General features: G+C 48.3%; 1 protein-coding gene across 2 annotated transcripts; it reads left to right on the plus strand.

Annotated features, from left to right (window-relative positions):
* The first annotated feature begins 11469 nt into the window (after window positions 1-11469).
* MYDGF (myeloid derived growth factor) lies at window positions 11470-25619 on the plus strand. 2 transcript variants are annotated; one of them, XR_010731210.1, is made up of 7 exons: window positions 11470-11713; window positions 12714-12764; window positions 19880-19941; window positions 22130-22211; window positions 23453-23525; window positions 25040-25175; window positions 25462-25619. XR_010731210.1 is itself a non-coding variant. In XM_066275369.1 (6 exons), the coding sequence occupies exons 1-6, from the start codon at window positions 11537-11539 to the stop codon at window positions 25117-25119; spliced, it is 525 nt and encodes a 174-aa protein (XP_066131466.1). In that variant the 5' UTR covers window positions 11471-11536; the 3' UTR covers window positions 25120-25619. The 2 variants fall into 2 exon arrangements, 1 of the variants encoding a protein (XP_066131466.1); XM_066275369.1 differs by having other exon boundaries at window positions 11471-11713; window positions 25040-25619.
* The last annotated feature ends 696 nt before the right edge of the window (window positions 25620-26315 follow it).

Here is a 26315-nt window from a genome sequence, read left to right on the forward strand (position 1 = left end):
GGAATTCCTCTGTCTCAGGGGTGATAGTCCAGTAAGGGTGAGGTCTGACAGATAAGCGGAACATCAAGAGGGCAGTTTAGAATATACATATCTATCATTTCTCAACTCTGTGATTACATATAAAAGAAAGGCAGTTATTAATTTTATAATATACGGTGAGGTATGATGAGGAGAAAAAATTGGAAAATTATTGCTTTTTCTGGAGAGAACTCAAGAAGAGAACCTTGCCAAGTCAAGTGCCTCATCCAGTTAAGGAGGTCGTCAATTTCCATGCTGTAGGGTCTGAACCAGGCGATGTCCTCGAAAACCTGAGTGAGGAAGTAGAAAATTTTGCGAGATAATAATTGTGAATTGCTTGCTGCGAGTGCTGAGTGGACAGAGTGACATGGTGATACATGGTCTCCTGGATGAGCCTCATGAGATGTGCTGGTCTGGTTCCTCTCGAATGGGAGGACATGTGGAGATTTTTAGAGACAGGGAACCTATTGGTGTAAGTTTATAGAAGGACTGGGTATGTGTGGTTTAAAAGGAAGGGGGTTTGGAGAACATTCAGGAGGGAACTTCTCGGGCTGAGGGGCAGCTTCATCCTGCTGTCATCCCTACCTATTTGATATTTCCCTCGTGAAGTTCTCCTTGGGGTATTGGGGAATAGGAGTGTAGGAGCATTTGATTGTAGGTAATCCTAGAGATTTCTCTTATCCAGGCCTGTAGGAACTTGATAAAGAAGAAGGCAGGTATTTGGAGATCAGGAATGCAGAGATAAGGAGGGTTGTATAGCTGGGGTGAAAGTTCTTCCATGTTAAAGTTAGAGATATTTTTTCCTGGCAGCCCTGGAGAGAGCAGTTAGCTTGAGCTAAAAGAAATGTTTCAGGCCCTGGCCGGTTGGCTCAGCTGTAGAGCGTTGGCCTGGTGTGCGGGGGACTCAGGTTCGATTCCCGGCCAGGGCACATAGAAGCGCCCATTTGCTTCTCCACCTCCCCCGCCCTCCTTCCTCTCTGTCTCTCTCTTCCCCTCCCGCAGCCAAGGCTCCATTGGAGCAAAGATGGCCTGGGCGCTAGGGGATGGCTCCTTGGCCTCTGCCCCAGGCGCTAGAGTGGCTCTGGTTGCGGCAGAGCTACGCCCCGGAGGGGCAGAGCATCGCCCCCTGGTGGGCAGAGCATTGCCCCTGGTGGGCGTGCCAGGTGGATCCCGGTCGGGCGCATGCGGGGGTCTGTCTGACTATCTCTCCTGTTTCCAGCTTCAGAAAAATACAAAAAAAAAAAAAAGAAAGAAAGAAATGTTTCATGTCTGTTTGTAGGCCCTTCTTCAGCCAAGAAGACCCAGCGATCTTGTCCCCTTACTATATGAAGGGTAAAAAGACTGAGAAGTGTTAAGAGGTGAATGCTATTCATTCTCCTAGTTCTTCAGGGATACAGGAGAGCTTTAGGGTTAGGGGACCTGTAGGGGTTGAAAGATAGGATTTAGGAGGTTTGCTGATATAGGGTTTCAGATTTTTCTGTTTCGCGAGGGCAGGTTTCAGGGTTGGTGTATAGGGTTAGGTAGATTTTTCCAATTTTCTGATTGGCGAAGGTCTATATGTGTGTAAGGCCAGGAGCCGCCATCGTGGCCATTCACATGCAGGTTCCCATTGGATTCGGGCAGACGATAAAGAAATGGCGGAGTCAGAGGATGGGGGGGCCATCCTATTTATTGGTGTCTCACCAAGACAGGCAAACCACAAAAGAAGACAAGGGAAAAGCAGAAAACCAGCTCTTCCCATGAAGGGCAAGGGATCAGGGAAGCCCCTGCAATTGTGATAGCAGGAACTGTGTGTCCAAGCTCCTGGTCTGTCCCACTTTATAGTGTAGAAAATCAAAATCCCTTAATCCAATATACAAACAAGGAAGTCTCTGATACAAAGTCACTTATCCAAGGCATAATTGGATTCCTCATGAGAGTGCACCACCCAGATCATACAATCAGTCAAGGGTGTGGGGAAAAGCTTAGTCCCAAAACCAAACCTTAGGCTACAACGATCTGGCCTGCTTATAGCCTGTCCCCCACACCCAATATAAGTCACAAGCGAGCAAACATATATATCATGTTTACAAACTTAATTGACCAACAATGTGGTTCTGTAAGAAACTAGTTGAACAAATGTAAGAGGCAGGGTCTAAAAGTTAGAAAAATAAATAGGAGAGTGAGTGGACCAATAGAAGGCAATTGTCAAGACACCAGTTTGTGTGAAACCACTGATTCCATGTATACAAATTTGCTAGGCTTCAGAAAGAGAGAGAGAGAGAGAGAGAGAGAGAGTAGGAATAAGACAGGGATAAGGAATAAGACAGTCCCCCTGCCTCTAGACCTACTTTTATAGAAATTCCTAAAGCAACAAGGAGAGGAATTATCAGTATAGCTCGTTTGGTCCTTAGATTGATGGGTAGTGTACTAGGAATTAAAAGAGGCTCATGGGGTTGGATTATGTTGATATTTGGGGTGAGATAGATTAGGGTACAGGTTTCTGTCCAATTAGTAGGGAAGTATATATAGGTGTTGGTCCCACACGAGTAGAAAGTCCCTGATTAGATGAGGTAGGTTGAGAGGTGAATAGAAAATAGAAGGACAAGGGGTCGGTTTTGTTTCTCTGTTTCTAAGCTTCAGATGGTCAGGGTGGAGGAAAGAGTTGTCCCAATAAGTGGGGAGAGTAGAGGATTGTTAGCTAGGGTGACTAATTAAACATTCTTTGAAAACCAGTTTTCTGACTGTACAAATTCTTTTTTCTCAGTACAAACCTCCTACAACCTGCACAAACCTTCTACAACTTACATAAACCTTCAGCTTTCATGTACTTTCTTATCTAGAAATAACTGGCCTTCATAACAACTTGCTTTTCCTTTTTCTTTCAAAAGTATTTTCATACCTTATACCTTCTATTATCAAAGCCATACGATTCCTTTCTAGTCAGAACTCTTGATTTAAAAATATTTAACATTTGCCCTGGCTGGTTGGCTCAGTGGTGGAGCGTCGGCCTGGCGTGCGGAAGTCCTGGGTTCGATTCCCGGCCAGGGCACACAGGAGAGGCGTCTGTCTGCTTCTCCGCCCCTCCCCCTCTCCTTCCTCTCTGTCTCTCTCTTCCCCTCTCACAGTGAGGCTCCATTGGAGCAAAAGATGGCCCGGGCGCTGGGGATGGCTCCTTGGCCTCTGCCCCAGGCGCTAGAGTGGCTCTGGTCGCGGCAGAGCGACGCCCCGGAGGGGAAGAGCATCGCCCCCTGATGGGCAGAGCATCGCTCCCTGGTGGGCGTGCTGGGTGGATCCCGGTTGGGCGCATGCAGGAGTCTGACTGCCTCCCCGTTTCCAGCTTCAGAAAAATACAAAAAAAAAAAAAAAAAAATTTAACCTTTAGTAACAATTAAGTTGACTTTCTTTTTACCCTAGTTTCCCTTTTCCCAAAGCCTGTTTAAAAGAGTCCTTAGTTTTTTCATATATTTGCCATACATAGACCAACCAGCTTCTGGTTTGTGATTGGAGTAAGGCATGCTGTTTTTCTACTTTAGCAGCAGTGGGAGTTGTCAGGATCACCTGTGTGGACCTGTCCATGTGAAAGTCAGTCCTTGGGTGATGTAATGCTGGAAGCACCTCTTGGACAGTCTTTGAACAGTTTGCTGAGTAACCTGTAAATCCTGTAAGTACTTAGGGAAAGGGTGGTTACATTCCTACACTTTGCAGTTAGAGTTTAAGTCCTATTGACCACTGCTTCTAGCTGGAATAAGCAGCAGGTCCCAGCCTACAATAGGCATGGGCATTGAGAAAAGAGGAATAAAGGAGATACTATACATTAAATAAAGTAACAAACTCAGACTGTCAATACCCATAGTAGAGATCTTTGAGGGATAAATAAAATTTAAATATTCAGGCAAGGCATAGTAGATGGCCCGTGTGTTTTACAAGAAATGAGATCAGCCTGACCAGGTGGTGGCGCAGTGGATAGAGCATTGGACTGGGATGCGGAAGGACCCAGGTTCGAGACCCCGAGGCCGCCAGGTTGAGCGCGGGCTCATCTGGCTTGAGCAAAAAGCTCACCAGCTTGGGCCCAAGGTCGCTGGCTCCAGCAAGGGGTTACTTGGTCTTCTGAAGGCCCGCGGTCAAGGCACATATGAGAAAGCAACCAATGAACAACTAAGAAGTCGCAACGCGCTACGAAAAACTAATGATTGATGCTTCTCATCTCTCTTTGTTCCTGTCTGTCTGTCCCTGTCTATCTCTGCCTCTGTAAAAAAAAAAAAAAAAAAAAAAAAAAAGAAATGAGATCAGCTTATCTGCTACTTGGAAGAAATACCTTAGGCTCATGAATGATGTCCTTGGGTCTTTAGTGGCAATTCCCAGCATGCTGGGCAAGGTCAGGTCATAGGTAGCTGGAGCAGGGCTAGAAGAGACTGAACCCTCACTCCATGGAGCAAGGGGGAAGCTTACCGTCTTGTGTCCCTCTTTCCACAGCAGAGGTGTGTCCCTTGATGGGGCTGGGAAGCCTGGCAGGCTTCAGTGACCTTTGTTTCCACTCTAGAGCAGGGCCGTGATGGAATCCTATGAAGCCCTTTAGGGTGCTGGAGCCTTTAGAGCGTATGCCAAAAACTGGTATTTCCTGACTTCTTTTGGGCCTTATTTGCCTTTTCTGTTACTTCCTTGGCCATTATAGACCTTAAAAGCCATGCCCAGAAGATCTCACTGAGGGGCTTGACTAAGAGAGCAAAACAGGGAATCCAGTGTCTAAAGAAGCCTATTAGATTAAGGAAAGAAGGGATTTGATTTGTGGTGGTAGGTGGTTGGACACTGTGGAGGGTCTGAGTTCGATCTAGGGTGAGACCTCAGGTGGTGGGTGTTAAGGTAATGCCTAGATAGACTACAGACTGAGAATGAAGTTGAACCTTAGCAGAGAAGACACAATATCCCTGCACATTGAGGAAGTTAAGAAGGGTGGCGGTGTGTCTCCTTGAGGCAGGCAGGGAGGGGCTGCAGAGGAGTAGGTTATTTACATATTGTATGAGAGTACTAGTTTTGAGATTGCATGTTGCTAAATCCTGAGCTAGTGCCTGCCAAAACAGGTGTGGGCTGTTTTTGATCCCCTGGGGTAAGACAATCCACATAAATTGCTGGGCTGCATTAGTGTCTGGGTAAAGGCAAAGAGAAAGTAAAAGTCAGGGTGTAGAGGAATGGTAAAGAAAGCATTCTTGCCCTGGCCGGCTGGCTCAGCGGTAGAGCGTCGGCCTAGCGTGCGGAGGACCCGGGTTCGATTCCCGGCCAGGGCACATAGGAGAAGTGCCCATTTGCTTCTCCACCCCTCCGCCGCGCTTTCCTCTCTGTCTCTCTCTTCCCCTCCCGCAGCCAAGGCTCCATTGGAGCAAAGATGGCCCGGGCGCTGGGGATGGCTCTGTGGCCTCTGCCTCAGGCACTGGAGTGGCTCTGGTCGCAACATGGCGACACCCAGATGGGCAGAGCATCGCCCCCTGGTGGGCAGAGCGCTGCCCCATGGTGGGCGTGCCGGGTGGATCCCGGTCGGGCGCATGCGGGAGTCTGTCTGACTGTCTCTCCCTGTTTCCAGCTTCAGAAAAATGAAAAAAAAAAAAAAAAAAAGAAAGCATTCTTGAGGTCTAGGATTGTGAAGTGAATGTTGTTTGCAGAAATGTGTGACAGTAACTTATAGAGATTAGGGACTACTGGATAGAAGGGAACTACTGCCTCATTGGTTAGGTGTAAGGCAGGGGTCTCAAACTCGGGGCCCCCGGGCCGCATGCGGCCTGCCGAACAATTTTGTGCGGCCCGCAGACTAATCCACGGGCTTACTTAATTTTATCCAAAATATTTTGAACTTCGTGGATTAGTCTGCGGGCCGCACAAAATTGTTCGGCAGGCCGCATGCGGCCCGTGGGCCGCGAGTTTGAGACCCCTGGTGTAAGGCTTATACGAGGCGATAAGCCCCTGAAGGTTTTTGAACAGGAAGGATGGGGGTATTGCAGGAAGAGTCCGTGGGGATGAGTAAGCCTTGATTTTTGAGGTGGGTAATTATTGGTTTAAAGCCTTAGAAACAGACACAGTTACACATTAAACAAATACTTTACATAAAATTTATGAATTAAGGAATTTAAATGAGCATGCTTTACTTGTTTCAGTTCACATTATACTAGAAATATTTTCTGACAAACAAAGAGACAAGACGGATTACTTACTCACATAGCTTAATATACAATTTTGGTTTTTTTAAGTTTTTCGAGATGGCAGGGAGTTGCCAGCATAGAAGGGAGGAAGAGAGAAAGCAGATGGATGGAGAAGTATAAGCAGCTGGATGGAAAGAAGGAGGGTCAGAATCTGCAAGAGGAGGAGCAGATTAAAGTGCTACGTGGTCAGAGGAGTCAAAAAAGATTTAGAGCTCTAAGGAGAGGGGAGAGGGCGAGGAGGAAAGAGGCAAAGTCACAGTTTGTAAGGAGGGAGGAGGGGTCAGAGAAGAAACAGGCACCGCAGCCAGAGCCACAGCTTCTAAGGAGTGGGGAGGGGATGAAGAACACAGTGGAGAAGGGAGGGGCCCCCAGCCAGCAGGGGAGGAGAAAGAGAGAGGAGTCCGTGGAGAAGGAAAGATTAGAAGCAGAGGTTTTAGGTGAGGTTTCTTTGGCCAAAACGGCCTGCGTGTAGAACAGAAGGTACAGAAATTAAGGACAGGAGAGAAGGGAGAAGAAAAGCCTGCGTGTAAGGAATTTGTGATGCCCTCCCCATCCGGTGGCAGAAATTGTCAAGATCTCTTAGGATATTGTAATGGTAGTAGAAAGCAACCTAGCTAGGTGCCTAGACTTTCAAGGAAGTCCGTAGAAGCTCGGAGTAGAAACCTCCCAAATTGTGAACCTCAGAGAGTAGAGTGAGTCCCGAAGGAGTAGAGTGAGTCCCGAAGGAGTAGGGGAGTAGTCTCTGAGCCTGAGATTGGGAGGAACCCGTGTTCCAAGGGGAGTCTGGCGGGACGGTTTGGACTGAGAGGAGCCCACAGTAGAGGAGACTGGTGAGAGAAGGGGGCGTCCCCACCTTCAGTCACAGTTCCAAGAGGAGAAAATCTCCGTAGAAAGAGAGTCTCAGACAAGAGGTAGTCACCCCAAGGCTGAGATCCTGGGACGTAGGAGAGGGGCCTGGCTAGGCGTGCCTAGACTTTCGTAGAAGTCCATAAAAGAGTAGAGGCAGACCACCCGTAGATATGGGGTCCGAAGTCAAAACCGTCTGACCAGGAAGGGTTGTTTTTAGAGAGAAATTTAGAGGCCAACCGGGGAAAGGGAGGGAGAAACTCCTTACCATCCTGGTCCGGCAGGGGTTCAGGACAGGGTTAGACTGCCGGCCAATCAACCTACAATTACACGTCCAAACAGAATCAGGGAGTAAGCCCGGGACGAGCTGCTGCCGCCCATTGCTTCCCTGGTTGTAAGTTTGAACGGCAAAGACAGATTGTCCAGGCAGTTAGTAACCTGTCCCAGGTTTCGGCACCAAATGTTGGAATCCATGGGAGTCCGAAAGACCAGAGTAACAGGCTTTATTGAAAGGAAGAAAGGAACCCTGCCGGGCACTTCTCCTGAAGAGAAGAGCGTCAGTTACAGACTAGGGGCAAATTATATAGTGTTTAAGTCCTGGTATGTCTGGAATGCTCCTCCTTTGGGGGGCTTCGAGCATGTGGGTGTTGAATCAAAAGTCCTGGTATGTCCGGAGCCCCTCCTTGGGGCGGCTTGTCAGCTTTTTGGAATTCCTCTGTCTCAGGGCGATAGTTCAGTAAAAGTGAGGTCTGACAGATAAGCGGAACATCAAGACGGCAGTTTGGAATACACATATCTATCAGCGACCTCGGGGTCTTGAACCTGGGTCCTCCGCATCCCAGTCCAACACTCTATCCACTGCACCACTGCCTGGTCAGGCTGGACAGCCATTTTTAACAATAAACGTGAGCAAAATCAAATAACACAAATTTTACAAACTTATTTGCCAACGAGCCCCCAGTCTATGATATTTTTGTTATAGCAACCAGAACTAAGACAGGAGGGTAAGGCCAATGACTGCTGCCGTCGTGGTCATGCAGGTTCTCACTGGATTCGGGCAGAAGGTAAAGCAACAGTGGAGCCAAGAAATGGTGGGCCATTCCATTTATTAAATTCTCGCCCTGGTCGGTTGGCTCAGTGGTAGAGCGTCGGCCTGGCATGCAGGAGTCCCAGGTTCGATTCCCGGCCAGGGCACACAGGAGAAGTGCCCATCTGCTTCTCCACCCCTCCCCCTCTCCTTCCTCTCTGTCTCTCTCTTCCCCTCCCGCAGCCAAGGCTCCATTGGAGCAAAGTTTGCCCAGGCACTGAGGATGGCTTTGTGGCCTCTGCCTCAGGCGCTAGAATGGCTCTGATTGTGGCAGAGCAATGCCCCAGAGGGGCAGAGCATTGCCCCCTGGTGGGCATGCTGGGTGGATCTCGGTCAGGCGCATGTGGGAGTCTGTTTGATTGCCTCTTCGTTTCCAGCTTCAGAAAGATACAAAAAAAAAAAATTCTCATAGGGGCAGACGAGCAAACAAGCAGGGAAGACCACTTCCCTCTTGTTGGGCAGATAAAATATATTATGATCACTTTGTTAAAGATGGCACTGCCCACGTGGAAGCCCATCGCCCAGGTGATAATATTAATTGCCCTTCTTGCTTGGGATGGGTGTGATTATATTAATGTGTGTTGGGGGCGGGCTGTGGGCAGGCAGGATCCTTGTAGCCTGGTGCTTGGTTTTAGGACTAAGCCTTTCCCACCCTTTTTGATGTGGGTTGGTGCACTCTCATGAGGGATCCAATTATGCCTCAGATAAGTGACTTTGTATCAGAGACTTCCTTGTTTGTATATTGGATTAAAGGTTTTGATTTCTACACTATAAAATGGGGGCAGACTGGGAGCTTGCTCTCTCTCAGTTCCTGCTATCACCATTGGAGGAGCCTCCCTGATCCCTTGCCCTTCATGGGAAAAGCAGGTTTCCCATGTAGCTTGCCTGTCTTGGTGAGACACCAATAAACAGAATGGCCCACCATCCTCGGACTCCGCCATTTCTTTACTGTCTGCCCGAATCCAATGGGAACCTGCATGTGAATGGCCATGATGGTGACTCTTGGTCTTACACCTTTCTTTCAGAGCTTCCAAAGCCCTGACGCTTTCTCCAGTTCCACAACCTGGAAAATCTCTGGTTCCTCCTGGAATCAAAGGCCCCCACCAGCCTCAGCAGAGCTCCCAAAGCCCCTCAGCTCTGGTTCCACATCTGCACTCCCTCCCTTCCTGCAAAACCTTAAATGGGGGAAAAAAAATCCCTTCTCCAGCAAATATTAGCAATACAATGGCCCCTCCCAAGCAGGAAGGTAATCCACAATTTGCAATCTGCAACCCGCAGCCTTTCACAGACTATATACATGGCGCTTCCCAGGCCAATGCAAAATATAAACGAGGAAACCTAAAAAACACATTTTTAAAAAATTTAATTTATTTTTTGTATTTTTCTGAAGCTGGAAACAGGGAGAGACAGACAGACTCCCGCATGCGCCCAACTGGGATCCACCGCTTGGGCCATCTTTGCTCCAAAGGAGCCTAGGCTGCCGGAGGGGAAAAGAGAGACAGAGAAGAAGGAGAGGGGGAGGGGTGGAGAAGCAGATGGGCGCTTCTCCTGTGTGCCCTGGCCGAGAATCGAACCCAGGACTCCTGCACGCCAGGCCGACGCTCTACCACTGAGAACCGGCCAGGGCTAAAAAACACATTTTATAAACTTATTTGCCCAACAAGGAGCCAATCCAAGACCCCCATGTTGCATGTATTTGTCTTGGTCTCCTTATTCTGGTTCCTCAGCCTTTGTCTTTCATGACAGTTTTGATGAATGCTGCTGATTATCTTGTAAAATGTCCCTCAATTTAGGTTTGTCTGATGTTTGCTTATAATTAGATTGAGGTGGAACATTTTGGGCAGGAACTCCAGAAGTGCCAGGGAGAAGGTGTGTCCTTTCAGTGGCATCTTGTGGGTGGCTCACAATATAGCAGTCTCATTTTCCGGTGATATTGTCAATGTAAAAAAAAACTTCCAAAGCAGTAACAGTATTTATGAATTTATTTGAGCCAAACTGTGGACAATTGCCGGAAAGCAGTCTCAATGAATTGAGAAAGTGCTCCGGAAAATGGCAGTTTCACCACTTATTTTATACATCAGAATCAAAGGGGGGGGGGTCACATGAAATTGATCAGTGATAGATTAGGGAGACAGGAGAAGGCAAAAATGCGAAAATCCCTGGGACTGGGTAAAAAGTGTATATGCTGAAACTGCTTTTACAGAGGCAGGAACAAGACAGTTAACAGTTAATGGTTCACATAACAATGACAATGAGGGGTGTATTGGCTCCTGTTCTGGTGGGATGTCTGACCCCTTACATTCCAAAGGCATGTTATCAGGTACATCCTAGATGCAGAAGACAGCAGACAGGCTTGAGTACATTACCTTTGTTTAGGGAAAGTTCTTCTCTCATGACTACCCACCATAAACTGCTTTTAGTGGTCTGATTTAGACCATCCTGTGCAGGGGTCCCCAAACTACGGCCCGCGGGCCACATGCGGCCCCCTGAGGCCATTTAATTTATCCGGCACTTCTGGAAGGGGCACCTCTTTTATTGGTGGTCAGTGAGAGGAGCATAGTTCCCATTGAAATACTGGTCAGTGTTTTTATTTAAATTTACTTATTCTTTATTTTAAATATTGTATTTGTTGTTTTGTTTTTTTACTTTAAAATAAGACATGTGCAGTGTGCATAGGAATTTGTTCATAGTTTTTTTTTTATAGTCCGGCCCTCCATCGGTCTGAGGGACAGTGAACTAGCCCCCTGTGTAAAAAGTTTGGGGACCCCTGATCCTGTTTACTTTAGTTCCCTGAGTTTGCAATGCCATTGTGTAGGCTTTTCCTGAGCTTGTAAGGTTCAGTTTGTGCCCACATCTTGATTTATTAAAAAATTTTTTTGGTCCACAATACCAACTTTGATCATTGGGCTCAAGTGGTGCCTCGATTATAAAATCACCCTTTTTCTCGTTGTAATTAATAAGTATCTCGAGGGAAAACACTTTGAGACTAGGTAATAATCCTGTTTTTCACCATACCTCCTTTTCCACCACCAATTTTTAGCATCCATTAATGAATTTTGGCGGCGGCAATTATGAGGTGTCTGCCCAATGGTCATCTTCCATTTCCCTCCTACTGTCTACATTTATTAATTTGAATTTTAGTGGAGATCTTCTCATTTCTCTTATTCCTTGTACATTCACGAAGTACAAAAGTTGAATGGTCAGTCATGTACTAGGCAGGAAAGAAGCAACACCACCTCCCCCAAAGATTCTCCCCGGATTTGGAAGCTCCGCCCCCACGATGGCGGCCCTAGAGGGGCGGGGTGAGCCTGGTCACGTGTCCCTGCCAACGCTGACGTGACAACCGGAAGATGCCCAACGTGTCCCTCCTCGCGCCCGGTCAGGCGTCCTTACCCTCCGCGGACCCCGTTCCAAGATGGCAGCGCCCAGCGAAAGAAGGAACGGCGGCGGCGGTGCGAGCTTGTGGACCGCGCTGCTCCTGACGGCTGTGGCCCTGAAACCAGCAGAGACGGTGTCCGAGCCCACAACGGTGGCCTTTGACGTGCGGCCCGGCGGCGTCGTGCACACCTTCTCCCAGAACGTGGGCCCTGGGGTAAATGCTGCTGCTGTGAGCCGGGGTCTTGAGGACAAGGCCTGGGGAGGGTTTGCTGCCGGAAGAGAAGGCTCGGACTTCAGAGGCGGGACTTGAGAATGCGTGCGGACTTAAGACTGGTGACTTTGACGGAGCTGAGTCTCTAGCCTCAGTCCCTGTCTTCTCTCACATGCCCAGGGTGACCATGCAGCTCTATTCCCCAGACCCAGGAGAGTTCCTAGCCATTGGAGGGCAGGGCGGATACACTTGGGGAGAAGGGAATTGGAGCCTGATGGGTACGTGCCTCCTCCAGATCCCGTAGAATGTCGGTCCCGTTGCAACTATGACTGGGGAAGAAGTGGACAGATGTTGCTCTTTCCTTCCATTGGACAAGGTCCCCCATCTTTTTCGTTGAAGTGTAGGGCCAGGCCCTCCTTTTCCGAGGCAGCAGGCCTACGTCTAGTCCAGCCTTGTCACCAAGTCGCTGCCTCTCCCATTGTCTTTTTCCATATTCTTGACCATATCAATTGTCGCTATTTGTTGAATACTAACTTACAGCTGGATATTGCGTCGATTGCTTTATGTTAGGCCCATTTTGCAGATGAGGGAAACAGGTTCAGAACGGTTTGCACCTGTCCAAGAGCCACAGCAGCGCAGAGATGGGCCCCAGGTGTTTCTGCTTCCAAAGTTAGCCTCCAGGTGTCCCAAAGGTGCTAGCGGGCTGTGACCTTCTTCCTGTTCTATATTCCACAGAAGCCACATGGGTTGTTTGTCTTGACCCAGAAACGCACTAGTAGGGAGGGAGGCAGGCAGGGGAATTCTAGGTTGATAGACAGCCACTGCCCTTTCAGGGCTGACTTCCAGGGACATCCACCTGAGGTATCTGGCTCTGCCTCCTTCTGCTTTAGTGTAGGTATTCAAAAACAGGATCTGTTTGATCTGGATCTCAGATATCCTAAGACCATGCACTTTAAGCACTAAAGATTAACTCCTACTAAGCCTTTTCTGTTCTGTTTTCTAGGACAAATATACTTGTATATTCACCTATGCTTCTCAAGGAGGGACCAATGAGGTGAGTTGTACAAAATTCCATGTAATTAAGTATGACAATATCTGTTATACAGAGATTCCCTACAGAGATAGTGGAGTTGGGTCACGCGTGTGTTAACTTCCACTCATTGAATTATTCGTGCCTGACCAATAAAAGGGAGAGTTCTCAAGTTAAATAGTAGTAGTAGATTTCACTCATAATTTCTCAGAGTGAACAAATATCTGGATAGAAGGAGGGATGTGAGATATGAATCTTCCATTCCCATGAATCTCTATTAGAGGTTATTGTACTCTATTTTCTATGCTGCCTAACAAATCACTACAAACTCAGCAGCTTAAAACAACACCCATTAATAAAATAACCTCGTAGTTCTGGAGGTCAGAAGTCTTGGCGACTTAGGTGGATGCTCCATGGGCCAGAATCAAGGTGTCGGATGAGCTGGGCTCTCATCTTCCAGGCTCAATCAATTTTTTGGCAGAATTCAGTTCATTGTGGTGTGAAACTGAGGTCCCCATTTGCTGGTTGGCTGTTTTCTCCAGTTGGTGGAGAAAGAGGAAGTATGATATGATAGATTCCAAGCTCCAGGAGGGCACATTGTAACATTGCCTGCTTTTAGAGGGCCACATGGCAAGAGTGCAGGTGGCTTTAGTGAAAGTGGCCTCTGCTGGAAGCAAGGAAAAATGGCTTCAGTCCTAAAACCACAAAGAACTGATTCAGCCACCACCTTTAGAGTTGGAAGAAGACTCCAAGGTCCAATGGGAACACAATCAATCTGGCCTGTGCCTTGATTTTGCTTGTGCGACTTCAAAGGACCCAGCCCCACCATACCCAGACATTTTTTCCCCCATCTACTTCATCTCCTCCCCTTTGGTAACAACCATCAGCTTGTTCTCTTTATCTGTGGTTTTGTTTCTGTTTTATTTTATATATATATATATATATTTTTTTTTTAGATTGCACAGATAAGTGAAACCATATGTTGTCTTTCTGATGTATTTCACATTCTAGGTCCATTCATGTTGTTGCAAGTGTCATGATTTCACCCTTTTTTAGTGTTGAATAATATTCCATTGTGTGTACACATCACATCTTTATCCATTAATCTGTGGGTGGACTTCTAGGCTGTTTCCATATCTTGACTATTACTAGTAATGCTCCAAAAAACATAGAGTGAACATATCTTTTCAAATTAGTGTTTTTGTTTTCTTCAGCTAAATACCCAGAAGTATAATTGATGGATGTTATGGCAGCTATACTTTTAATTTTTTGAGGACTCTCTAAAATGTTTTTCATAGTGGCTGCTCCCCTTTATAATCCCACCAGCAGTGCACAAGGGTCCTCATTTTTCCACATCCTTGCTAACACTTATTTGTTGATGATAACCATGTGACAGGTGTGAAGTGATATTCTTAGCAGTTTTGATTTGGATGTCTATGATGATTAGTGATGTTGAGCATCTTTTTATGTCTGTTGGTAATCTGTATCTACTCTTGGGAGAAATGTTTGTTCAGGTCCTCTGCCCTTTTTTTTTTTTTTTTTACAGGACAGAGAGTGAGTCAGAGAGAGGGATAGACAGGGACAGACAGACAGGAACGGAGAGAGATGAGAAGCATCAATTATTAATTTTTAATTGCGCATTGCAACACCTTAGTTATTCATTGATTGCCCTCTCATATGTGCCCTGACCGCGGGCCTTCAGCAGACTGAGTGACCCCTTGCTGAAGCCAGTGACCTTGGGTTCAAGCTGGTGGGCTTTTGCTCAAACCAGATGAGCCCACACTCAAGCTGGCGACCTCAGGGTCTCGAACCTGGGTCCTCTGCATCCCAGTCCGACGCTCTATCCACTGCGCCACCGCCTGGTCAAGCCCTCTGCCCATTTTTTAATCTGATCACTTGTTTTTTTGTTATGTATGAGTTCCTTACATATTTTGGATATTAGCCCCTTATCAGAAATGTCTAATATTCAGTAGGTTGTCTTTCATTTTTGTTGATGGCTTCCTTCACTGTGCAAAAATGCTTCAATTTGATGTAGTCCCATTATTTTATTTTTTCTTTAGTTTTCCTTGCTGAAGGAGATGTATTCAAAAGGATATTAAGAGTGATGTCAAAGAATTTACTGCCTATGCTTTCTTCTAGTTTTTTGGTTTCAGGTCTAACATTTAAGTCATTTTGAGTTTCTTTATTTTATTTTATTTTTGAGAAAGGCAGGAAGAGAGAGACAGGAACATTGAGCTGCTCCTGTGTGTACTTTGACCAGGGAATTGAACCAGCAACCTCTGGGGACCAAACTTCAGACAACCAAGCTATCCATTCAGGGTTTTATTTATTGATTGGTTTTTAGAGAGACAGAGAGAGGCTGGAGGAGAGAGGGGAGGGGGAAGGGAAGCATTCATTTGTTTTTCCACTCAGTCGTTCACCCATTGGTTGATTCCTGTGAGTACCCTTACCAGGGATCAAACCCACAACCAATCAAACCTGTAACCTTATCATTTTAGGAAGACGCTCTTAAACAACCGAGCTAACCAGCCAGGGTCTTCAGTTTCTTTTTATATATGATGAAAGAAAGTGGTTTAGTTCCTTTTTCTTTCTTTCTTTTTTTTTAAAGATTTTATTTATTGAATTTTTGTTTGGGGGTGTGAGGGAAGGGAGCGAGAAGTACTCATAGTTGCTTCACTTCAGTTGTTTATTGCTTGCTTCTTGTATGTCCCTTGACTGGGTAAGCCCAGGGTTTTAAACCAGCAACATCAGCGTTCCAATTCAATGCTCTGTCCACTGCACTACCACAGGTCAAGTCAGTTTCACTTTTTTGGCATGTATCTGTCCAGTTTTTCTAACACCACATATTGAATAGACCGTCTTTACCCCATTGTGTGATCTTGCTTCTTTAGTTGTAGATTAATTAACCACATACAAGTGAGGATTTATTTCTCGGCTCTCTATTCTGTTCCATTGAATTATGTGTCTGTTTTTGTGTCAGTACCATACTGTTCTGATTATAGCTTTGGCAGTATACTTGAATTTAGAGTACAAGATACCTCCAACTTTGCTAGTTCTACACCCTCTGGGTGGGGCACACCCACACACACAGCAGTACCCCACTCACTTTGCGTGGGGCAATTTTGTGTGGGTACTGCAGCATTTTGCTGACTCCACATTTTCATTGGTACCACCCCATGTGAGCACACAGTAGCACTTCACTATCTCTGTACTTTCTCTGGACAGGGTGAGCCCTGTAGGTGGGTGCTGCAATATTTTGCTAGCTTTGCACTCTCCTGAGGTTGGGGCTCCACGTGCACACACAGCCCAGTGGGTACATGCTAAAACAGTTTTCCCAGAGCGGAGGGGCCCCTGTATACACACTATGGCACCCTCTTATTCCTGCTGAATCTAGCTAGAACTGGCTGAGGACTTGATACAGTGCCCTACAGTTTGGCCAGACAACTTGGATGGAGTGATCCACGTGCATCCAATGAAAATGATGGCGCTCACCGGCTCCTGTGGTCCTGGTGTCTCGGCTCTCAGAGTGCTCTCTCTACCTTCTCTGTGGTTTCTATCTTTTGCTTGTTGTGCAAAAGCTGTTTAATTGGCTCGTGTTTGTCTCTGAGGAGGAAGTACTCTAAATATTTCATGTGTTTTGGGAGAGGGCGAGCTTAGTGTCCACATACATCATCATCTTGGACCAGCATTTTGAATTGTACACTTTAAAAGGGTGAATTGTACAGTACATGTAAACTAGTTCCTACATCCATGCTCTAGGCAGAAGACATCTAAGTGACTGTTTACTCCCATTATAATTTACACAAAAATGGCCTTGTTCCCATTAATGAAAAAGCTCTGACAATACTGACAGGGAGTATCAGTAATCGGAGTCCATTATTACTCTTGGGAGGGGACTGCAAACTCGTTTTACTAACAAACTGAAAGTGCTTTAGGCAACCTGGAAGGTAACACTGGATTTTCCATTTCCATTTGGCCAGGTTTTCAGAGGCTGTGAAAAGTAGACTATACATAGTGGTGGTGTGTTTTGAAACCAGTTTAAAATTTTAATTTTTTTTTTTAACAGAGACAGAGAGAAAGGGACAGACAGACAGGAACGGAGAGATGAGAAGCATCAATCATTAGTTTTTCGTTGTGCGTTGCAACACCTTAGTTGTTCATTGATTGCTTTCTCATATGTGCCTTGACCGTGGGCCTTCAGCAGACCGAGTAACCCCTTGTTCACGCCAGCGATTTTGGGTCCAAGCTGGTGAGCTTTTTGCTCAAGCCAGATGAGCCCGCGCTCAAGCTGGCAACCTTGGGGTCTTGAACCTGGGTCCTCTGCATCCCAGTCCAATGCTCTATCCACTGCACCACCGCTTGGTCAGGCTAAAATTTTAATTTTTTTTTTTCTCTTTTCCTTTTTCATTTTTCTGAAGCTGGAAACAGGGAGAGACAGTCAGACAGACTCCCGCATGCGCCCGACTGGGATCCACCCGGCACGCCCACCAGGGGCGAAGCTCTGCCCACCAGGGGGCGATGCTCTGCCCATCCTGGGTGTCGCCATGTTGCGACCAGAGCCACTCTAGCGCCTGAGGCAGAGGCCACAGAGCCATCCCCAGCGCCCAGGCCATCTTTGCTCCAATGGAGCCTTGGCTGCGGGAGGGGAAGAGAGAGACAGAGAGGAAAGCGCGGCGGAGGGGTGGAGAAGCAAATGGGCGCTTCTCCTGTGTGCCCTGGCCAGGAATCGAACCCGGGTCCTCCGCACGCTAGGCCGACGCTCTACCGCTGAGCCAACCGGCCAGGGCCAAAAATTTTAATTTTTTAAAGCTAATGCATTCACATCATCCAAAAAGAGAAACATGTAAAAAATTGACAGCACCTTTTTTTTTTTGTTTTGTATTTTTCCGAAGTGAAAAGGGGGGCAGGAGGCAGACAGATTCCCATATGTGCCCAGCTGGGATCCACCCGGCTTGCCCACTAGGGGACGATGCTCGGCCCGTCTGGGGCGTTGCTTTGCTGCAATCAAAGCCATTCTAGCACCTGAGATGGAGGCCATGGAGCCATCCTCAGCACCCGGGACAACTTTACGCCAATGGAGCCTTGGCTGCAGGATGGGAAGAGAGAGACAAAGGAGAGGGGGAAGGGTAGAAAAGTAGAAGGGTGCTTCTCCTGTGTGCTCTGGCTGGGAATCGAACCCGGGACTTTCACACACCAAACCAATGTTCTACTGCTGAGCCAACCAGCCAGGGCCAACAGCACCTTTTATTCATTTCCTGCCCGCATCTACTAGGTAACCACGATTGTTATAGTCTTGTGTCTTTTCCGGGCTTCTTTATGCTTTGCAAGGACACATGAATATGCCATCTTCCCTGCTTCTCTTTTGGTTTGTTTTTTTTTTTTTTTTTGTATTTTTCTGAAGCTGGAAACGGGGAGGCAGTCAGACTCCCGCATGCACCCGACCGGGATCCACCCGGCATGCCCACCAGGGGGCGATGCTCTGCCCATCTGGGGCGTTGCTCTGTTGCAACCAGAGCCATTCTAGTGCCTGAGGCAGAGGCCATGGAGCCATCCTCGGTGCCCGGGCCAACTTTGCTCCAATGGAGCCTCGGCTTCGGGAGGGGAAGAGAGAGACAGAGAGGAAGGAAAGGGAGAGGGGTGGAGAAGCAGATGGGCACTTCTCCTGTGTGCCCTGGCCAGGAATCGAACCCGGGACTCCTGCACGCCAGGCCGACGCTTTACCACTGAGCCAACCAGCCAGGGCCTGTTTTTATTTTTCTTAATAGACATTATTTTTAGAGCAGTTTTAGGTTCACAGAAAAATTAAGCAGAAGGCATAGAAATTTTTTAAATTTATTTTTTGTTTACTTATTGTATTTTTGTTTTAATTTTATTTATTTTTTTATAGAAACAGAGAGTGAGTCAGAGAGAGGGATAGATAGGGACAGACAGACAGGAACGGAGAGAGATGAGAAGCATCAATCATTAGTTTTTCATTGCGCGTTGCAACACCTTAGTTGTTCATTGATTGCTTTCTCATATGTGCCTTGACCACTGGCCTTCAGCAGACTGAGTAACCCTTGTTGGAGCCAGCGACCTTGGGTTCAAGCTGGTGGGCTTTTTCCTCAAACCAGATGAGCCCACACTCAAGCTGGTGACCTCGGGGTCTCGAACCTGGGTCCTCTGCATCCCAGTCCCGACGCTCTATCCACTGTGCCACCGCCTGGTCAGGCTGTTTGTTTTGTTTTTAATGAGAGAGGCAGAGACAGGAACATCAATCTGTTCCTGTATGTGCCCTGACTGGGGACTGAACCAGGAATCTCTGAGCTTCGGCACGATGCTCTTAACCAACCGAGCTCTCCAACCAGGGCGGCATAAAAATTTTGATGTATCTCCTTGCCCTTCCTCTTATGCATATTATCAACATCACCAACCAAAGTGGGACATTTGTTATAGTTGTTTGTTTGTTTATTTATTTATTTATTTTTGCATTTTTCTGAAGCTGGAAACAGGGAGAGACAGTCAGACAGATTCCCGCATGCGCCCGACCGGGATCCACCCGGCACGCCCACCAGGGGGCGATGCTCTGCCCATCCTGGGCGTCGCCATGTTGCGACCAGAGCCACTCTAGCGCCTGAGGCAGAGGCCACAGAGCCATCCCCAGCGCCCGGGCCATCTTTGCTCCAATGGAGCCTTGGCTTGGGAGGGGAAGAGAGAGACAGAGAGGAAGGCGCGGCGGAGGGGTGGAGAAGCAAATGGGCGCTTCTCCTGTGTGCCCTGGCCGGGAATCGAACCCGGGTCCTCCGCACGCTAGGCCGACGCTCTACCGCTGAGCCAACCGGCCAGGGCTGTTATAGTTGTTGAACCTACATTGACACATCATTGCCACTCCAAGTTCATAGTTGATATTAGGGTTTATTCTTGGTGTGCATTTTGTGGGTTTGGTCACATGTATAATGATGTATTCACAATTGTCATGTCATATAGTCTCACTGCCTCGAGCAGAGTGTGGGGTTACCTGAGGCTAGGCTCTAGCTGGGAAACCCAGGAAAGTTTCATTCACTTTATAAAAACGGAGGTAAACGTGAAGCTCTCAGAGTTGCCCGAGCATGGCTAGGCTGTGTCTCCCTGACTGACCCCTATCTTTCTCCTCTCCCCAGAAGTGGCAGATGAGTCTGGGGACCAGCGAAGACCACCAGCACTTCACATGCACCATCTGGAGGTGAGTTGTGGGTCCCATTGGTGGGGTCTCCTGGGAGGAGTTGCCTTGGCTCTGGCTATTGAGGGCAAGTGCACCACTGCTCTGGGGAGCAAGGAAATGGTGGGGGGGGGGCAGGCAGACCAACAGGGTCCTGTACCCCTGGAGGGGCAACAGAGGAAGTGCCACACTGTGCTGGGAGTTGGCATGGGCGGACTGGGAAAGTGCAGTCCAGACAGTGGCCACAGCACCAGGAAGAGGAGTTGGGCTCCCCAGATACTCGCCTGCCATTATCACCCTCAATCACAATCATGGTTCATGGACTCAGTCTCCCTACCAAGGACTGATGCTTTGTTCACCCTTGTCGTAACTCCCATTGCTGGTACCCAGCTTGAGGAGAAAGTGGTGAGCCTGGGAAGGGATGAAGGAGAGGGAGTGAGTGGCTCCAGGTAGGAAGCGGGGTGACGAGACTGCATGGAATCGTATCCCTTCTCCCCAGGCTCCTTGGCCTGGAAGGTATCAGCTCAAGCTTTCTCGAGAATTTATTGTGTTCCTGACTGAAAGAGTCTAAGCTGAGCTCTACCCTAAGGGACTGGGGTCTACATGGGACAAATCAACAAATTGGACACAGTGGGAGAACAGGGACTTTAATGTTGACATTAATTAAAGGACACAGTTTTTTTTTATCTTAACTTGCAGGCATTGTCCCATAGTCTCCTACTCAGTGCTTAGTAAACAGCAGGTGTTTACTAAGTGATATTGGGGAGACCCTTGCCCTTTTGCTGAACTCCCCCAGGGGCCGGGAGCCCAGCAACCTCATGCACCAGATCCCCTGGTCTCAGAGAAAAACATCACAAAGGAAGGAGCAGGGGGTGCCCTCATTTCAGGGAAGGCTCATTACATACAGAGTTGAATTCCACCATGTGTAGATCCGTGCCTCTCAAAGGGCATGTGAGCAGCTGCCCTCTGGCAGGCACAGAAAGCCCCAGGCCACCCACTTAGCTGAGGTCCAGCCTAAATGGGCCCAACCTACAGATTTCAGACTTGGACTGACTAGCTGTCCACACAGAGACCTGGAGGATCTGGGAGGCTCCCTGAATACCATCTCCCCATTCTCACCCCCTTCTCCCCCATCCCTGCCCCCTTTCCATCTCCACCACCTCCTCCCTGGCCTCCCTGCTGCCTTTTCTACTCCCACCGCCATAACTGTCTGCTGTACATACGTGGCCAATGGGAGCCTTTCACACTGCAGATGTAATCATCCCCTTGCTGTCACCAGTCGTCCTCTTGGCTCCTCTGTCTGTTCTACCTCATGTTCTTCAGTGCCCCCAATTGTACCCTCTGAGGGACTTTTGCAGCCACCATTTCCTCTGCCCGGGCCAGCCCTCCCCCTCCCCTTCCGGGTTAACTCCTGTACTTCTCACCCTTTGGGACAGGGGTCCCAAACTACGGCCCACAGGCCGTATTCAACCCCCTGAGGCCATTTATCCAGCCCCTGCCACACTTCTGCAAGGGGCACCTCTTTCATTGGTGGTCAGTGAGAGGAGCACAGGATGCATCCTGGAGTACTGTCTGTGGCAGCGCCGCAAAGCGGCGTTGCTCACGTACAGTACTACTTCTGGTGACGCGGGATGCATGCGTCAAGGCTCCGGAAGCGCATCATATCACTTGTTACGGCTAGCAGTGACAAATATGGAACCGGACATTGACCATCTCATTAGCCAAAAGTAGGCCCATAGTTCCCATTGAAATACTGGTCATTTTGTTGATTTAAATTTACTTATTCTTTATTTTAAATATTGTATTTGTCCTCGTTTTGTTTTTTTACTTTAAAGTAAGATATGTGCAGTGTGCATAGGGATTTGTTCATAGTTTTTTTATAGTCTGGCCCTCCAGTGGTCTGAGGGACAGTGAGCTGGCCCCCTGTGTAAAAAGTTTGGGGACCCCTGCTTTGGGATGTTGCTATGGCCCCCAGTTGCAATACCTGGATGTCGCTGGCACTTGACAAAAAGCATTCAGTGAATGAGCATGAGGGTCCCCACCTTAGAACAGTTGCCCTAGAAAGGGAAAGAGGCTTGTCAGTGAACAAGCAGAAGAACGTTCTGGTAAAGGAAAGGGGTCGATGTTGAGGGGCCCTGTCCATACTTCCCAGAGTCAGCAATGCTTAGACACATGGCCCAGGGCTGACCCCTCACCCGACCTTTCTCTGCAGGCCCCAGGGCAAGTCCTACCTGTACTTCACACAGTTCAAGGCAGAGGTGCGGGGTGCTGAGATTGAGTACGGCATGGCCTATGTGAGTATCAGCTGTGCACACTGGGGTAGCTGCTGGGGCGTCCCACTGTGGGCAGCACCTTTCAGAGCCTTGGAGTTCAGGCAGGATGAGGAGAGGGACATAACTTAGAAGAACATGGGACACTGCAGACCTCCAGGTCTGGAGGCGCACAGAGAGGCAGAGGTGGTGTCCAGAGAGGGACCTTGCTGTCCCCTAGAGACCTGGCAGGAGGCAGAGCAGGAAGTGGACGTACTGGTGTCTCTCTCCTGCTGCCTGCTGGCCTCCTGTTGGTGCCCTCTCCATTGGAAGTCAAAAGGAAGCTAGAGGGCAGGGTGGCCTGATGCTCAACTCTGGGACAGAAAAAGGGACAGCAAGGGTGGCAGTAGCCCTGGAGGGACAGGCAGTGTGGCTCACTGGGATGTGTGTAGGGGCCCATATCCCTTGGACCCAGGGATCTGTGGTTCACGGCTTGGGCAGCATCCTCTGCCATGCTCCTGACCTCACAGCTCTTGACAGAAGCAGCCACTCTGCAGAGCCTACTCTTTGTGCTTTTGGGTCAGAAGGTTTGAAAACAACTTGTATCAGTCCATGTTCAACTGAGAAGCAGAACAAGTAGAAGACGGGCATTGAGACATGTATTGCCAGGAATTGGCTTCTGCCACAGGAGACTGATGAGGCAACTCCAGAGTCCATAGGCCAGGCAGGCTGGCAAAGCGGGATTTCTTCTTCAGGGAAGCCACAGCTCTGCTCTGACAGCCGTTCCCAAAGATTGATTCAGACCTACCTGGGTCATCCAGAAGACTCAGCTCAGGATAGACTTTAATCACATGTACAGAATACCTTTGCACCAGTACCTAGTGACAGATGTGGCTGCTCCAAGGTGACAGACACATCAGACTGACTGTCATACCTTTGAACTAATTATTTTCCAGGGTCCTTTCTTTAAAACTGTTATTTTAGCTGATTTGAGAGATGCACAATTCTGATTTTTAAAAATTATGTTCAAGAGACTGCTATGCTTATCTCATTTTTGTAAATTAAAAACTTTAATACCTTATTCCTAGGATTTGCAGTGAAAACATGAAGTTTTAAGCCAGTTATCAATCTCTTAAATGGATTAACTTCTGGATTCTCATATGTGCTCAGAAAAAGTGTCACCTGGCTTTTCAGTAAAAGCACAAGGCTTTATAGTCTGTGCTTCAGAAAGCAAACCAAGTCATGTTCTTCCCTGGCTAGGAAAGTTTTCACTTTTTCCCTTTCAGTCTAAAGCTGCATTTGAGAGAGAGAGTGACGTTCCCCTGAAAAACGAGGAATTTGAAGTGACCAAAACAGCAGGTATGTAACAATGGATTGTGGCCATGGAACCCAGACACTCGGGAGGTAGGTGAGAGAAGACAACAGAGGGCCGTGAGGGTTACTGTTGCAGTGAACATCTGGACTGTAGGCTTGGCATCTGCAATCTGGTCCTGAATTGGACCCCATATTAAATATTCTGGGGTGTTTTTTTTTTAATTTTTATTTATTTATTCATTTTAGAGGATAGAGAGAGAAAGGGGGGAGGAGCAGGAAGCATCAACTCCCATATGTGCCTTGACCAGGCAAACCCAGGGTTTTGAACCGGCGACCTCAGCATTCCAGGTTGACACTTTATCCACTGCGCCACCACAGGTCAGGCTAAGTATTCTCAGTTTTGTGGGCAGATGGCCTATGTTGAAACGACTCAACCCGTCTCCATCAGGCCAAGGCCATGTCATGTGTCAGTGCATGAGTGTGGCTGTGTTCAGACAAAACTTGAGTACTTTATGGACTTGGAAACATAAATGACATATCACAAAATACCATTTTCTTTAGATTTTTGTTAAACCTATTTAAAAAATGTTAAAATGCCCTTACCTCAAGGGTGGCAGAGCATGCTGTGCCAACAATCCCTGATAGAGATAGCTGAGAGTATGAGAGCCATCCTGCTTTATGGGAGGGCTGTGACCGCCACACGGCCTGGCTGCCCTGGGCTCTGTGACCAGCAATAATCTCAGGATTGGGATCTCCTGAGAGCCCCCACCCAGTCCGCTGAACCATTCAGCCATGAAGGGCAGAGCTGGACAGAAAGACGGGTGAGGAGCTCTGGAATTGGGGCTTGGCATTCCAGAGCAAGGGCGGATAGGTGAGTGGTTAGGACAGTGGACACAGAAGCTAGTTAAGTGGAGGGAAGCCCTGAGGGTCCTGAGTTTCAGGGAAAAGATGAGGTAAAGGAACCCATGTGGCTGTGGACATCACCAGGCATGAAACCCTTGGGAAAGGGATGGCATGGGCAGGGGCTTTAGGGAGGAGGAGGAGCCTGGGTCTGAATGGAGCCCCATGTGCAGGCCCTTGAGGGCATGGGTATCGCATTTCAGAGGTTAAGGACAGAGGATGTTGGTTGGCAGGCAGACCATGAGCCCAAGGGTGCACAGTAGAAGGTGCATAGAGATTCAGGGTCTGGCTAGCTCTGGTGGGTGGTGTTTGCAGACTCCCTGGCCCTGCTGTAAAAGTGCCCTCGAACAAGTACAATTGTGAGCAGGAGGTTATGCAGCTCGGCCTCAACCCCCATTTGTTGTCAATGTGGCAAAATGACCATAGTTCTCCCCACTTTGAACTTTCCTGTGGAGTCCCACTGCCTTCAGGACAGGCCCACCAACCTCTCCGCCTCTGTTTTGTCTCTGCCCTCTTAGTCCTTTGGGGCTAGAGTCCTTTTCATGTGCAGTTCCCAAGGGGACTGCTCCCCTGCTCTGCCAAGAGCACTCTGGGCCCCACCTTGGCCCCGGAGCAGGTGTGGAGTCACGAGGGCCTACCATGTGTTTCTTATTTTGCAGTGTACCACAGGCCCGGGGCATTCAAGGCTGAACTGTCCAAACTGGTGATCGTGGCCAAGGCATCACACAGTGAGCTGTGACCTGCATCCCTACTGAGGACAGCTTTCCCTCATCTGTACTAACGGAGCTGAGTCCTGTGAGAGCTGGCACATTATTGGTTTTTTAGGGGGTTTTCTGTCCTAGCTGATTTTACCCCTTGGAGGGGTTTGCAGGGTAGCTGATGCCCTGGGACAAAGTCCAGGGGGCAGGAGGGTGAGGGTGTGCTGGGCCCTCCCCCAACCTGCCACACTCCCCAGCCCCACTGCCCCCTTGTTCTTCTGAACACAGAGTGTGGGCCTGAGCCCTGCTGCTTGTCTTAACCAGGAGAGGCCGTTATAGAGTGGGGGCCACAGCTTTGCTGAAGCCAGTGTGTGTCTTCTTAGGATCAGGCCAGACTCCAGACAGCCGGGGGAAGATTTGTCCTACTGTCCTCTGACCCCAGCTGTTTTCTTACAATTTCCCCAGGAGACCACCTTCCGCACTAACTGGGAAGAAATGAAATGTTCTTTTGTATTTAAATAAATAAAGAGTTAAAAAGGAATTGCATAGCCTGGGCACCTGGTAGACAACAGTGGGGGGCTAGCTATCCCCACTTCCTCTTCTCTGTTGGAAATAGGCAGGCTGTGTCCCCTAGGACACAGAATCTGCAGGCACAACTTTTCTGTAGGTACAGAAGCAGGAGGCCCTGAGGCGGGCAGCCATACCATAGCCTGCTCCTGGGGCTGGGAACTGCAACTCCCTGAGCACACCCCTCCCATCACACTGGTGGCCCTGGCAGAGGGTGCGTGCTCCAGGGCAGACCTATTCATATGATCTGGATCAGGGGTCAGGAACCTGTGGCTCATGAGCCAGATATGGCTCTTTTGATGGCAGACAAATCTTTAATAAAAATATAATGTTAAAAATATAAAACATTCTCATGTATTACAACCCATTCATTTCCTACCGCTCATGTTCATGGTTGTGGGTGTTTGGAGCCAATCACAGCTGTCCTCCAGGACAACATCAAATTTTTATTGGATAATGTGTAATGTACATGGGTCGTTGTATGGCTCTCACGGAATTACATTTTAAAATATGTGGTGTTCGCCTGACCTGTGGTGGCGCAGTGGGATAAAGCGTCGACCTGGAACACTGAGGTTGCTGGTTCGAAACCCTGGGCTTGCCTGGTCAAGGCACATATGGGAGTTGATGCTTCCTGCTCCTCCCCCTTCTCTCTCTCTCCCCTCTCTCTAAA

The sequence above is a fragment of the Saccopteryx bilineata genome, chromosome 1 (assembly GCF_036850765.1).
Source record: "Saccopteryx bilineata isolate mSacBil1 chromosome 1, mSacBil1_pri_phased_curated, whole genome shotgun sequence".
In the NCBI taxonomy this organism is placed as follows: domain Eukaryota; kingdom Metazoa; phylum Chordata; class Mammalia; order Chiroptera; family Emballonuridae; genus Saccopteryx; species Saccopteryx bilineata.

Bases quoted from the DNA above. Each gene is read 5' to 3' on its own strand.
- MYDGF (XM_066275369.1), top strand. From the start codon at position 11,537: ATGGCAGCGCCCAGCGAAAGAAGGAACGGCGGCGGCGGTGCGAGCTTG. The intron at 12,765-19,879 runs GTGAGTTGTACA...TCCTCTCCCCAG, and splicing joins CTCAAGGAGGGACCAATGAG to AAGTGGCAGATGAGTCTGGG. The intron at 23,526-25,039 runs GTATGTAACAAT...CTTATTTTGCAG, and splicing joins TGAAGTGACCAAAACAGCAG to TGTACCACAGGCCCGGGGCA.